The 14488-nt window shown below is 48.3% G+C and overlaps 2 protein-coding genes across 2 annotated transcripts in view; one reads left to right on the top strand and one right to left on the bottom strand.

Moving 5' to 3' along the window:
- The window catches only part of LOC141729543 (uncharacterized), a 525531-nt gene that overhangs the window by 139722 nt on the left and 371321 nt on the right, over positions 1 to 14488 (bottom strand). The gene's annotated exons all lie outside the window — the stretch shown is intronic.
- Positions 3212 to 14488, top strand: part of LOC141729518 (olfactory receptor 1G1-like) — a 31797-nt gene continuing 20520 nt past the window's right edge. Inside the window, exon 1 of the mRNA XM_074544227.1 lies at positions 3212 to 3306. Coding sequence (XP_074400328.1) covers positions 3212 to 3306 — 95 coding nt within the window. The remainder of the gene's footprint in view (positions 3307 to 14488) is intronic.

Below are 14488 nucleotides of genomic sequence, written 5' to 3'. Positions count from 1 at the left end.
TAGGCCGTGTTTGGGAGCTGGGGCTGAGGCTCTCGTGCCCTGGGGAGCCACGGGAAGGCTCCAGGCCTGAGTGTGCGGCCAGGCCGGGGCCATTGAGCTGCAGCCCATCCCTGGTGGATGCAAGGGCAAGCAGGAATGCCAAGGGACCCCAGGGCCGGGCCAGGCCAGGCCAGAGCAGTGCCCCCAGCCCTCCAGGAGCGGATGGGCTCCGCCAAGCCCAGCCTGGGCACTGCCCCCAGGCCAGGGACAGGCGGGTGCTTTGCCTGAGGGCTGGGCCCAGAGCAGCAGAGCTGTCACAGCCCCAGCTGGTTCTGGTCTGCATGAGGCCCGGGCAGGGCCCGTGGGTGCCCTGGGCAGTGCAGTAGCAGCACAGGAGCAGTTGCCAGGGCCTGGGGAGGCACAGGGCTCAGCCTCAGCACGGTGACACAGCATGCAGGCTGCAGGGGACAGAGCCAATGGCACCGGGCACGAGCAGCTCTGCGGGGCTCTGAGCCTGCAGCAGCATCGGCCCCAAGGCTGCTCTGTCCCTGCCTGGCTGATGGGCAGGGCTGGAGGCCTTGCAGAGCAGGGGCCATTGTGGGCACGGCTGTCCCAGCAGCTGCCCCCTGGCCCAGCTGGGCCCCACTTGGGCAGGAAGGAGGCTCCCAGCCCCGGCATGGCCGAGCAGCTCCTGCCTCCCCCTGCCTCTGCTCTGATGCCCACGCTGCCTGCTGCCACAAGAGCCCTTGGGCCAGGCTGTCAGAGGGCTGCTTTGCCCTCACCTGGCTCCTTGGCACCAGCGCCCTCCTGCTTGCTGCCAGACATGGCAGATGTCAGCAGAGAGTCCATTTCCAGGAATGACGCAGTCACCTCCAGGTGCTGATCCTCTCTTTCTTTGAGATAAACAAGAGCTTGGGGCGCTGCCATGGCAGGGATTCGCTCAGCTATAGGCACTACCAGCCCAGCTCTGCCTGGGACTCAGGCAGTGCCACGGCGAACGGCAGCTCTGACACGGCAGTTCCGGCACTGCAGCCTCGGCCAGTAGCCAGCTCTGCGGGCTGGGACCCCGCTGCGGCCGCACGCTTCTCCCAGAGCCCGAGCAGCAGATGCACGCTCCCAACACCGAGCCGGGAATGCGCCCAGGAACAGCGCGGGCCCGGCTCTGGGCACGAACCGCCCCGCCCCTCACACCCGCCCGCCCCTTCCCGCCCTCCGGCCCCGCCGCGCGCCGCCCGCGCTGTCATGGCGGCTCTCGCCCACAGGGCGGCGCCCTGAGCCCTGCAATGGCGCCGCCAACCTTCTGGCGCTCTGGAAGGCGCGGGCCTGCACCCGCTGCAAACTGGGCCCTTCGTCCCATTTCCTGAAGAAAACATGTCCTGTCGGGCCTGGGCTTTACACCCTTCCAAGCCTGATCAACAGGAAGAGACGTTGAACCTGGACAGACATAGAAGCCTACAAGCTCGAAGTGATGGCCAGGTGTTAGAAAAGCAAAGTATTTGTTGCTAGAATTGTCTTCCAAGACTCAAGGCTGGGCACGTTTCACTGATCTCAAACCCAGAGGGAAGTTGACAAAGCTTGGGAAGAAGGATGGCCACTGATAGTGGACACAAAGGATGCAGAATTTCACTTGTTCTAAAATTTTAAATATTTAATAGTAATAAATTAGTTATAAAACTAAGAATAAAAATTAGAGAAAAAATAATTTGGACAATTAGAGGTAGGACAATAAAGGGCAATTTAAACAGCAAAGAATTACAAATGTCTGGGTGCTGTGCTCTGCCTCAGAAGACACTTTGCTAACACAGGATGAACTTAAACGTAATAGCCTGTTGCATATTCATGTATCTCATACACGATGCTGTTATGTTTGCCCAATTATGCCATCAAAAAAACCTCAAACAATATTTAAGGTAGCAACATTTTTAATTAAATAGTTTAGAAAATATATAATTAAGGGATAATTTGGTTCAAATAATAGCGCATAAGCAAAAACAACCACGGGGTACGGACGCAGGGATCTTGACCCTTGCAACTTCACGTACAAGCTTGCCAAGTGAAAGTCACACCTTATATGCCGTGTGTCAATGCCATCTCCTCCCATTTTCGTTTCGTCGCTTTTCTGTCTCCGCCTTCATTACCACCTTTACCACGCATGCACCACCACTCGGTTTGGTGGTCGCACAAGTCTTTGGGGGTCGTCACTGATGAAGGCCCTGCAGTCTTCTTCGTTGTCCTTTAATTCACCTTTGGGTTACACATGAGCACCAAGCCAGTACAATGTAAGCCAAGACTAACGTATCACTGCATCTGCATATCAAGGCAATAAATCCTTTATAATTAGCATTTTCTTGGACCCAACCAGGTTCTTGGTCATTTTTAGCAACTGTATCTTCAGCTTCTTTCTTGTGGTCTTTGAAAACACTTGCTGGGAAGGGGGGGGTGGGTGGAGCCCCTCCTTTCCCTCTCTTCTTTGGCATTACAATTTTAACTATTAACTGTTTTATTATTTTCAACTATTAATTACTATATCACTTTTTATCAGCACGAATCATACATATTTATCAAAGGAAGAAGTCCTTTACTCTCAGGGTGCTTGTCCCTGACACAGGGACCAGTGCAGAGAGGCTGTGGATGCCCCATCCCCAGCAACATCCAAAGACAGGTGGGACGGGGGTCGCAGCAAACTGCTGTGCTGGGAGCTTGCTCAGCTTGGACCCAGACCATCTTTAGGGTCCCTTCCAAGCCAATCCGTTTAAGGATTTGATCATTCTGTCATCCCCATCTCCCACTGCGCAGCGGCCCTGAAATTTCAGTGATATCACAGCTCCGAGAGGGTTCCAGGTGGAATGTCCAGACCTGGAAACGAGCACAGCAGACACTTCACCGGCTGCCAAGGGTCAGTTGCCACTCTCTCGGCACTCTGACCCTCAGTGCTGAGCTGCTGCTGCTGCCTGGGCTTTTCCTGCTGCTGGCTCTGGAGCGCCAATCCTAGCAGGAAGTGCCCTGCTGTGCCCATGGAGGTACAGTGCCATGCCAGGCAGGGGGCACCCGGGATGGGCAGGCTGCAGCCATGTCAGAATGGATGGTGTGGGACAGGACTGGGAGATTGTGCTGCCCCTTGCAGACTGACAGAGACATTGTGGAGGCGATGGAAGAGGACCTGGGCCTGGATGAGGAAGAAATGATCGAGGTGGACTCCTCCTCTACTTCCATGTCCTCCCCTGTTGAGGACATGGAAGTAGAGGAGGAGGACACCATCGAGGAGATGGAGGTGGATGAGGAGGATAACACCGAGGACATGGAAGTTGACGAGGAGGATGAGGAGGAGCCCATGGTCCTTGGATGAAGATGGAGCCCCACAGGTCAGACAGGCAGATGCTTCCCACGCCCTGCCCACACACACACTGGGTCCCTTGATGCCAGGCTGGGGCTGGGCTGGATGGCCCCGCTCAGGGACTCGGTGCCCGCAGGGTGCCTGGATTGTGGTGGCACAAGCACCAGCCCCGGCCTGCCCTGCGCTTGCCTGGGGCCACGCCAGCCCTGCCAGCCCCGACCCAGCCCCTGGGGCCCAGCTCCCAGCCCTGCTGGGCCCAGTGCTGGCAGCTGAGTCCAGCTCTGCTGCTTCCTTTCTTTCAGGACTCATGCACACCATGGCACAGATATCACACCTTTGTAAATACGTTGGAAGTTTACAAGTTTCCTGTACATATGTTTACTACGTTGAAAGTTTTTTGTAAATATGTTTTGAAGATTGTTAGCCCATCGGATCCCATGAAAATATGTTCTGAATGTTGTTGTTGCTGTTGTTATAACAATTGTTATAATGACACATATTCATTAAATCCTAGATTTGCCGATCTTCGGCAAATAAATACTGTTTCTTTTAAAAACCTGACTTCTCTTGGCCATTCCATTGGGCACAGGCAGCCTTTGCACACTTGTGGGTTCCACTTGTTCCGCATTCCCAGGGCTGGAGGTTCCTGGGGGTGCTGGCATGGCCACCCCGGGGCTGGGGGTCCCTGTGCACAGGGGCTCCCACTGACACCGCTCCTGGCACTGGGCACTGCTGCTCTTCCTGCCCTGGGGCACAGTGCTGTCCCCAAGAGCTCAGCTCTCACCAGCTCTCACCCAGGGGCCTCTCACAGCACTGGCCCCTGCAGCCATGCCACCAAAGCAGACAGCAAACCTTCAGCCACCCTTCCTGTTGCAGCCACAGGGACTCCTGGGCCCAGAGCCGCCAGCAGGCCACAGCCATGCAAAATCCACCTGCACGCTCTCAAGGCCACCACAGCCTTGGCAACTGGGCCACCTGCACCTGGGCTGCTGCAGGGACTGATCTTTAAGCCTTGGTGCCTCCAAAGGCCCTGGGCTCTGCTTCCCAGCCTGCTCTGCACTGCCCTGAGCCCGCATTGTTCCAGAGACAAAAGCCAAGCCAGGGCATCCTCACCCTGCTCGCATTCCTGCTGCTGCCAGCGGCCACTGGTCCCTGGGCCCCACTCGGGTGACAGCTGCAGGGACAGGACAGCCTGTGCTGGGCAGGGGGCACGGGGCTTTGGGCCCTGGGGCTGCTGCTGCTGCTGCTGCTGCTGGGGGCCATGAGCCCAACAGGGCCCCGAGCTCAGCTTCTGCCCAGGCAGCTGCCCCCAAACCCCACACTCCCCTAGAATCCCCATCAAAACTGCCAGGGGGAAATCCCATGGTATTCTCCATAGGAACTAAACCAAGAAATTCGATGGGGAAAGTCAGCTGTAGTTTACAGCACCTTGACAAAGGTGGCTGCAGGGCAGGTGAGATCTCCAGGGCCTCTGGCAGTGTCTGCTCTGCACGTGAGCCTGTGGAGCTGCTCCCAGTGGGACACAGCACCGGGCTCAGGCCAGCCCTCAGTCCCTCACAGCTGATCCCAAGGAGCAGGCTCACAAAACAGTTTCAGACCACTTCCTGTAGATATTTCAGAGGACTAAGTGTCATTCAAGGAAGGCACCGTGCACATTTAGTTTTGGTGTCGATGCATTAGAAGCCATGAAGGTGCCTCTGAATGTGCACTCAGGGCACCTCCACTGCCATCTCAAAGGGATCACAAAGGACAGGCCTCAGCCTTCAGCACTGCTGAGCTCCTCAATGAAGTCAGCAATGAAGTCTCAGGAAGCAGTAGTTTTTTGGAGGTCCAGGGGCCTACCACTGGAACTCTAATACCTCATTAGTACTTTGACGAACTCAAGTAAGTTGCGGCACACCTCTAAAGCAATGATCTTGCCCATTTGCTTTTGTGGGGTCATGGTGATTCAGGTAATTTTCATGATATCATGAAGTTTTTTCTTTCCTTATATGTACTCTCATAGGTGTTCTCCCCTTTCTTATCCTCTATTGGTCCTAAGTTACTGCATACAAGGTCCTTTTTTCCCGCATATAAAACCTTGTGTGCCCAGCCTCATTTTGTCTCCATCCCTGGACCCTCTCCAGCGCAAACCACACTGTTAGGAGTTCCACACAAACGCTCCTCTCTTGCCTCATCCATCATCCATTCAAGAAAGCCTGCTCCCAGCTCTGGGAGTGCATGTCTCTCACAGAGGCTGGCTATGGACATGCCACAACAAGGCGTGCCCAAACAGGGACCTTCTTTGAGAATTCCTGAGAGCGATTACAGTGACGATTCGACTGTTCCACCGTCACCGGACGGAAGACACCTTGGGTCAGCCTCTGCTCTGGAGTGAGACCTGAGTTTTATCAGGGCTTGCTGAAGGCAGCATTGGCACCCTCCAGCAGCAAGAGGGCCGACTCAATAGACAAAGCCCATGGGATAATTTGAAACACCTGCATACAGAGCCATCAGAGCAGTGAGTTGGGGGACAGCAACCAGCAGTGCAGGATCTTTGGGTGATATTTTAGTCCTGTGGGTGGGCCACAATTTACATCAGGGGCAGCTCTGGGTAACAAATTATCCAAAGATGAGAGGTATCGGTGCACCAGGGTAGCTATAGATCCAATGGTGTCAGGAACCCACGTCTTAAGAGAGGAACCCACTTGCTGCGGCAAAAATATGGAAACACTGGACAAATATGGACAACACTGGACAAACCCAGACCAGCCTTTTTTATTATTTGCACATCAGTCTCAGAACATTATTACAATGGAATTAGATTTATCAGCTTGCTGGCCTAATGGGAAATGCCCCCGAAGGTGGGGTAAAACGGAATGACATAAAATCATCTCAGTTTAGATTTCAGCCAATCACACAAAACAAGACGTATTGACAAGCTTTCCATCCAACTTTATAAAACACACGTAATGGTAGTTAAAACAAAGACTATTTCATAAGAAACAAAGAACGGAGCTCTATTCACAGTAACCTTCTAAAGATATACATTAAATAAACTTGTTGCCATCCTAAAACTAAACCTACAAAGTCGTATTGTTATTCGTCACGTCTACTGCTTGGGAAACTTTTCTGCTTGCTTGGGAAACTTTTCTGCTGTAACAGAACTTCGGGCCACATTCTGAGGCCTAAATACTCTTTTTTAACCATTTCCTAAAAACCCTCTAACTCTATGGATTCCAACATTTCCCCCTCTCTGTTTGATTTAGAATCTTTCATTTTCTTGTCGCTTACTACTTGTGTTTCATAGCTCTACTGCAAAATTTCTGCTTATTATCTGTTGGAGACTTATTTGCACTAAAGCACTGTTATATTACGGCACAGCAACTTAATGCTGTGATGGCACCATTTTTGAAAGAGATATGAATCATGTTTGGTAATAGTTACAAGTCTTTGTTCAAAAAAATCTGGTCGACTCCAAGGTCTTAATTCAAAACCTTCGTTCATGTCTATACCTTCATCTACTGCTTTCGTGAGATTTTGAACACTCTCTGTGCTTTTACTTCTTAACTCTCTTGCTTGTATGACAAAAACTTCTCAGACTGTTTTGTTCATCATTCGCTGAACACAACAAAGTATACAAGGTACTACTATAAATATCAGTATTAGAACACTTAGTACATAAAGACCTATCTTGCAAAGTTGCCTTAGTCAAGGTGCAAAACTCCATTTTTGAAACAAATCATCCAACTAGGAACTTCTATCTTCTTTAATTTGGGCTGTCAGATCCTTCAATTTTTGAATGCTTTTGTGAATAGATTCAGAATGGTCAGACAAATTCATACAACACAATCCTTTGAATTCCTCACAACCATGCCCTTGTGCCAGTAAAAGAAAATCAATGGCTGCTCTGTTTTAAAGAGTAGCATGTCTTATACTATCAATATCGGTCAACATATCACTGATTGCAGAGGATGTGGCATTAGCTTGTTTGCTCAGCCAACATCCAACTCTATCTAATTGTCTCAATGCCACTGCTGAAGCCAATTGGGGTAAAAATATACTTGCTGAAACCTTTCTGGCGGCATTCTAAGGCATAAAATCACTCTGACAGTTCTCATCATAATGAGGAACAGCTCTCGTTCTCTTTTGTTTCTTTTTCATCACTGCTTTGGCAGTGGGGGCAATTATGGTGAGCATACCAATGCTACAAGGACCACCTTCAAGGTGAGCTGGAATACCTTGCCAAGCCCTGTCTCCGCAAATGAACCAATACCCTTTCGGCAATTGCCGTGGATATTGATCCGTCTCTGGAAACACATTCCAACTGTTTGAAACATTACACCAAAAACTCAAATTTTTATATGCAAAATAATGAGGAGTAACACTAAACTTTAGGGGGTCACCTTTTTGCTAGGCACAAGTCATAAAAGTAAAACAAAAATCCATGGTCAAAGAACCAAGGATTTCCAATTCTTGAGGTTCAGATGCTGCCCTGAGAAGTTTTTTGGACTAAATGTTTCAATTGAAAGAGGGATTGTTTCCATTGTCAATTCCACCTGGCCTACCATTGGATTGTTTTTTGACCAAAGGCAACTCTTTCTTTCACTGGCACACCAACTAAACAGGTTGAAAAAGGCTTTTCTGGTTCCGAATTAGACAGACATATAGTATCTGATCCAGCAGCCTTGGCTAAGGTCACCCAGACATTCGTTTTCGGTTGATCCACAGGCAAATCTGCATGACAAAAAACAATTAAAATCAAGCAAAACAAGTATACCATTTGAATTTGCCCCATCTCTTTCATGAACTAAGTCTTGGCAGAATTCTTTCTACACAAAAGCACCAACTTAAACCTTTGCCAAAAATTAACTCTGTTAAACAAACATTCAACATTCAATTAGCATACTCATAAATAACATTGACACAAAATCAGAGTTCATGGGTTCCACCGATGCACAAAGAACGTCAGGCACAAGACGCGTCAGGCGGGACCCGGGATCCTTCGATTTGGTTCATGTCTGCGTACTTGCTTCCTCGGTTCTGGGCTCGACTACAGGTTCTGAAGTGCGGTATGGTTTGACGTTTTTGGCAGGAACCCATTTAATTCCAGCACCTGTGGAGACAGAAGCATACCCTTTCCCCAAATTATTAATCAAAATCTCCAATAATTAATCAAAGGCTTGTTCAGTCTCACCTGTGGGGTGACCTCCGTTCCCCCTCTCTGTTGATCTAATATGCGTTTTAGGGTTTGATGTGTTCTTTCAATGATTGCTTGGCTTGTGGGAGAATGGGGAATACTAAAAATGTGCTGAACACTTCATTCATTTAAAAATGTGGCCAGTTTTTGAGATATTTATGCAGGACTATTGTCAGTTTTCACTTTTTGGGGTACACTCAATGAAGCAAAAGCTTGCAGGAATGATGCCAGGCATGACTGTTGGTTTCACCTGTGTGAAGGGAAGCACTAGAGAACATGTCTACGGAAACATGAATGCTTTAATGTGAGAAACAAAACATGGATTAGTTCTATATTGCAAAGTTGTAAAAAGACATGAAAGCTAACAATGTAAAGTTTCATTGCTAACATTTTTTAAAGTTGAACTTTCTATTCTCTTAACTACATTAGCAACATAAGCAGAATCTGTGACTAAATTAAAAGGCTGAGGAAAAAGCTGAAATGATCGAACTACTGCAGCAAGCTCAACAATTTGAGGGGATCTTTCTACTGCTTGAATATCAGATTCTGAAACATTAGTTTTTTGATTAAACTAAGTTATAACAGACTTGTGGCTTTTGCTAGAACCATTAGTGAAGAGAGTCACAGCATTTAAAGGTTCTTCACTTAATTTAGGTTTTTCTCTGAAACTCAATTTTGCTTGCAGTAGTTTGTGAGCTGGATAGTGTATGGAACAAATACTTGGGAAACTCAAAAATGCATATTGTAAATCATCAGAATTTTGCATTGCCTAATTGAAGTAATCTTTTTTCAATGGCAAATAGATAACTGAAAATTTATGACTTGCTAAAGTTAACAATCTGGTTCTAGCTTTAATTATAATGTATGCAATCATTTCTAGAACTTTGAAAATGGTCTTTGGAAACCTGTAGGGAGGAAAAACTTATTCTATTATTAACAAAGGATCTTGCTCTGTGGCGTCCTACTGGAAAATGAGACTACAAAGCTGCATCTTCTCTCCTAAAATTGCAAGAAAGAAAGGGTTTTCAGGAACGCAGCGATGAGCTTGTCTTTTTTGAAGAGCTTCTGTGATCTTGTCGAGAGCAGCACGAGCTTCAGGGGTTAAAGTTCTTGGCGAAGTAAGGTCGCAACTTCCTCTCAGCAAATTGAAGAGTGGACTCAGTTCATCATTGGTGATTCTCAACATCAGTCTGACCCAGTTGATTTCTCCTAGAAGTTGTTGTAACTCTTGTAGGTTGTTGACTCTGGTTCGGATTTGAATTTTTTGTGGTGTTATTGTCGTCTCAGTCATCTTCCATCTTAGGTACTTCTAAGGTGAAACTTCTTGAATTTTAGTTGCAGAGATTTCAAGTCTAGCTTTTTGAATTTCAGCAACAACACAGTCTTGAGTTTCTTTTATCTCTTCTTGTGTAGAGGCTGTGATGAGAAGATCATCTATGTAGTGTAGAATCATGGATTTTGGAAACTTCTGACGGGCAGGATGCAAGGCTTGGGCAACGAAATGTTGACAAATTACAGGCAAATTTTTCATTCTTTGTGGGAGTGATTTCTAGTGGTATCTTTGAACGGGTTCACTTCGGTTGATGACGGGAACTGAAAAAGCAAATTTTGGAGCGTCATCAGGGTGAAGTGGAATATGGAAAAACTAGTCTTTTAAATCAATTATAACGAGAGGCCAATGCTTCAGGATCATGGGCAAAGAAGGAAGTCTAGGTTGAAGAGACCCCATGTCTTCAATCACTTCATTGATTTTCTTCAGGTCATGTAGCAACCTCTAGGAATTAGATGTCTTCTTGTGGATGACAAAAACTGGAGAATTTTAGGGACTGTTCGTGGGAGCGATGTGGCTTTTCTGTAATTGTTCTTCTACTAGTTTATTAAGAATGTTCAACTTTTTCTCTGTAAAAGGCCATTGGTCGACTCACACAGGATGGTTGGTTTTCCAGATGAGCTTTAAAGTTGCAGGTTTCGACGAAGTTTTCATTACAGGCCCACTTCCAGTCTTGCTCCCCATTGGGACAGGATGTCTCTCTCTCAGACAGTGAGAGGCTTCTGAACAACAAAAGGACGCACTGTTGCAGTCTTTCTTTCAGAACCTGTAATGTCAATCATGGATGCACTTTGCATACAAACAGTAGTACTTCTAATTGTGAGTCAGAGAGGAGCAGAGGGTGGAGCTTCCTCAGCTGCCGCTGAGTGGCTGATTATAAGAGGTGTCTGGGGAGCATGGCGACCCGGAGGGCGGCGAACAGGAGCGGGCAAACAGGGTTGCGGTGAGTCTCTGGGGAGTATACAAGGCAGTTTGCGCGGCAGTTCGCGCAGGCAGGTCAAGCAGGCAGGGCTGCCAGCTTTCTTGCTAGTAAGAAGTGCTCTGTGTTGTTTGAGGTCTTTCTGCTGTCTGGTTATTTTTGAGGTGTTTGTCTGTAATGGTGTCTACACGGTCAAAAGCTGTGGCTGGTATAAGTGACCAAGTCGGGCCCTCCAAAAAGGATGTGTCTGTACAGACCCATCCGTGTCCAGAGTGTTTGAGCTTATCGGTGGCCTCAGGGAGTGTTGTGGAGGAGTCCTGCCTGTGCTGTGAACAAGTCAATGACCTCCTTTCACTGGTGGCTGAGCTTAGGGAGGAAGTCGAAAGGTTAAGGAGTATCAGGGAAAGTGAAAGGGAAATAGACTGGTGGAATTCAGCCCTATCATCTTTAAGGGAGGCTTCTGACCAAGAGACTGAGGACTTATATGCCTCCCGCTCTCAGGTAACAGAAGAGCACCTGGTAGATGAAGAGGAGTGGAAACGGGTCCCCATTCGGGGAGGTAATAGCAAAAAGTCCTCCCCCTCCCCATCATCCAGCCAAGTACCACTCCAGAATAGGTATGAGATCCTGGATAGAGAGACCCAACTAGATGATTTAGGAGAGAATTGCCTGCCCAGTGAACTCCCCAATTATGATTCATCTGCAAGACGGATCACTACCTCTAGCATCAAGAAGAAAAGAAGGGTAATCGTAGTAGGTGATTCCCTCCTGAAGGGAACTGAGGGCCCCATATGTCGACCAGACCCATCCCACAGGGAAGTCTGTTGCCTCCCTGGGGCCCGGGTACAAAATATCACTGAGAGACTTCCTGGGCTGATACAGCCCTCTGATTATTACCCACTGCTGATACTCCAGGCTGGCAGTGATGAGATTGAGAAGAGGAGTGTCAAGGCAATTAGAAAGGACTTCAGGGTACTGGGTCAGGTAGTTTATAGGGCAGGAGCACAGGTAGTGTTCTGCTCAGTCCCTTTGGTGGCGGAGGAAAATGATGAAAGAAACAGAAGAATCCTCATCATCAACAAGTGGCTTAAGGGTTGGTGTCATCGGCAAAATTTTGGATTCTTTGATGATGGGGAAATTTTTACAGCATCTTCTCTGCTGAAACCAGATGGGGTACACCTCTCTGTTAAGGGCAAAAGGTTTTTAGCTCATGAACTGGCAGACCTCATTGAGAGAGCTTTAAACTAGGTTTGAAGGGGGAAGGGGAACCAGCTGAGCTATATGGAAACAGGCCCAAGAATTGCAAGGCTGAGTTAGGGGTGAAGTCAGTAGCCCAGATGAGGTGCATGTATACCAGTGCACACAGCTTGGGCAACAAACAAGAAGAGCTGGAGGCCATGGTGCAACTGCAGAGCTGTGATGTAGTTGCCATCACGGAAACGTGGTGGGACGACTCACGTAACTGGAGTACTGCACTGGATGGATACAAGCTCTTCAGGAGAGACAGGAAAGGAAGAAGAGGTGGAGGGGTGGCCCTTTATATTAAGCAAACTTTTGATGCCATCGAAATTGAAACTAAGGAAGATGGAGTTGAATGTCTATGGGTAAGAATAAAGGGGAAGGCCAACAAGGCTGACACCATACTGGGAGTCTGTTATCGTCCACCCGACCAGGAAGAAGAGGTAGATCACTTATTCTATAAGCAGCTAGGTTATCTTTCAAGATCATCAGCCCTTGTTCTTGTGGGTGACTTCAACCTACCAGACATCTGCTGGGAACTTAATACAGCAGAAAAGAGGCAGTCCAGGAAATTCTTAGAATGTATGGAGGACAACTTTTTGTTGCAGCTGGTGGGTGAACCCACCAGGGGAGGGACTATGCTAGATCTGCTGTTTGCAAACAGAGATGGGCTGGTGGGAGATGTGGTGGTTGGAGGGCGCTTGGGGCAGAGTGATCACGAAATAATAGAGTTCTCAATATTTGGTGAAGACAGGAAGAGCACCAGTAAAACTCTTGCATTGGACTTCCGGAGGGCAGACTTTGGCCTGTTTAGGAGACTTATTCAGAGCGTCCCTTGGGAAGCAGTCCTAAAAAACAAAGGAGTTCAGGAAGGGTGGGCATACCTCAAAACAGAGATCTTGAGGGCACAGGAACAGACCATCCCTGTGTGCCGAAAGATCAGTCAATGGGGTAAACGTCCAGCCTGGCTGGGCAAGGAGGTTTTGGAGGAACTTAAGAATAAAAAGAGGATGTATCAGCGTTGGAAGAATGGTCAGGTCTCCAAGGAAGTATTCAAGAAGGCTGCTAGAGTATGCAGAAAAAAAATTAGGGAGGCCAAAGCTCAGTTTGAACTTAGAATGGCAACTTCTGTCAAGGATAATAAAAAATGTTTTTACAAATATATTAATGGTAGAAGAAAAGGTAAGACCAACCTTTGTTTTTTATTGGACAAAGGAGGGAACTTAGTATCTGAAGATGAGGAAAAGGCAGAAGTGGTTAATGCCTATTTTGCCTCAGTTTTTAGTGGGAAGATGACTTGCCCTCAAGACACCTGCCCGCCTGGGCTGGTTGATGGTGACAGGGAGCAGGATGGACCCCCCATTATCCAAGAGGAGGCAGTCATAGAACAACTGAAATGCTTAGATATTCATAAATCTATGGGACCAGACGGGATCCACCCCAGAGTAATGAGAGAGCTGGCAAATGAGCTTGCAAAGCCACTCTCCATCATTTACCAACAGTGCTGGCTCACTGGTGAGGTTCCGGATGACTGGAAGCTGGCCAATGTGATACCTATTCACAAAAAAGGTGCAAAGGAAGATCCTGGTAATTATAGACCAGTCAGCCTAACCTCAGTACCTGGCAAAATAATGGAACAGTTTATATTAGGCGCCATCACACAAAATTTACAAGATGGCCAGGGTATCAGACCCAGCCAGCGTGGATTTAGGAGGGGTAGGTCATGTTTGACCAACCTGGTCACCTTTTATGACCAGGTAACCCACCTAGTGGATGCAGGGAAGGATGTAGATGTTGTTTACTTGGATTTCAGCAAGGCCTTTGACACTGTCTCCCACAGCATACTCCTGGAAAAGCTGGCAGCCCGTGGCTTGGACAGGAGCACTCTTTGCTGGGTTCAGAACTGGTTGCATGGCCGAGCTCAGAGAGTGGTGGTGAATGGTGCTGCATCCAGCTGGCGACCAGTCACCAGTGGTGTCCCTCAGGGGTCTGTGCTGGGGCCAGTTCTGTTTAATATTTTTATTGATGACATGGATGAGGGCTTAGAGTCCTTTATTAGCAAATTTGCAGATGACACTAAGCTGGGAACGTGTGTTGATCTGTTAGAGGGACAGAGGGCTTTGCAGAGGGACTTGGAATGGTTGGATGGATGGGCAGAATCTAATGGGATGAAGTTCAGTAAGTCCAAGTGCCGAGTTCTGCACTTTGGCCACAATAACCCCCTGCAACGATATAAGCTAGGAACAGTGTGGCTGGACAGTGCTCAGGTGGGAAGGGACCTGGGGTTGCTGGTTGACTGTCGGCTGAACATGAGCCAGCAGTGTGCACAGGTGGCCAGGAAGGCCAAAGGTATCCTGGCCAGCATCAGGAATAGTGTGGCCAGCAGGAGCAGGGAGGTCATTCTTCCCCTGTACTCAGCATTGGTGAGGCCTCACCTGGAGTATTGCGTCCAGTTCTGGGCCCCTCAGTTTAGGAGGGACATTGAGATGCTTGACCGTGTCCAAAGGA

This window comes from Zonotrichia albicollis, chromosome 7 (assembly GCF_047830755.1).
Source record: "Zonotrichia albicollis isolate bZonAlb1 chromosome 7, bZonAlb1.hap1, whole genome shotgun sequence".
Lineage (NCBI taxonomy): Eukaryota > Metazoa > Chordata > Aves > Passeriformes > Passerellidae > Zonotrichia > Zonotrichia albicollis.
Note: the sequence above shows the minus strand (reverse complement) of the source record. Positions and strands in the feature narration are given on the sequence as shown.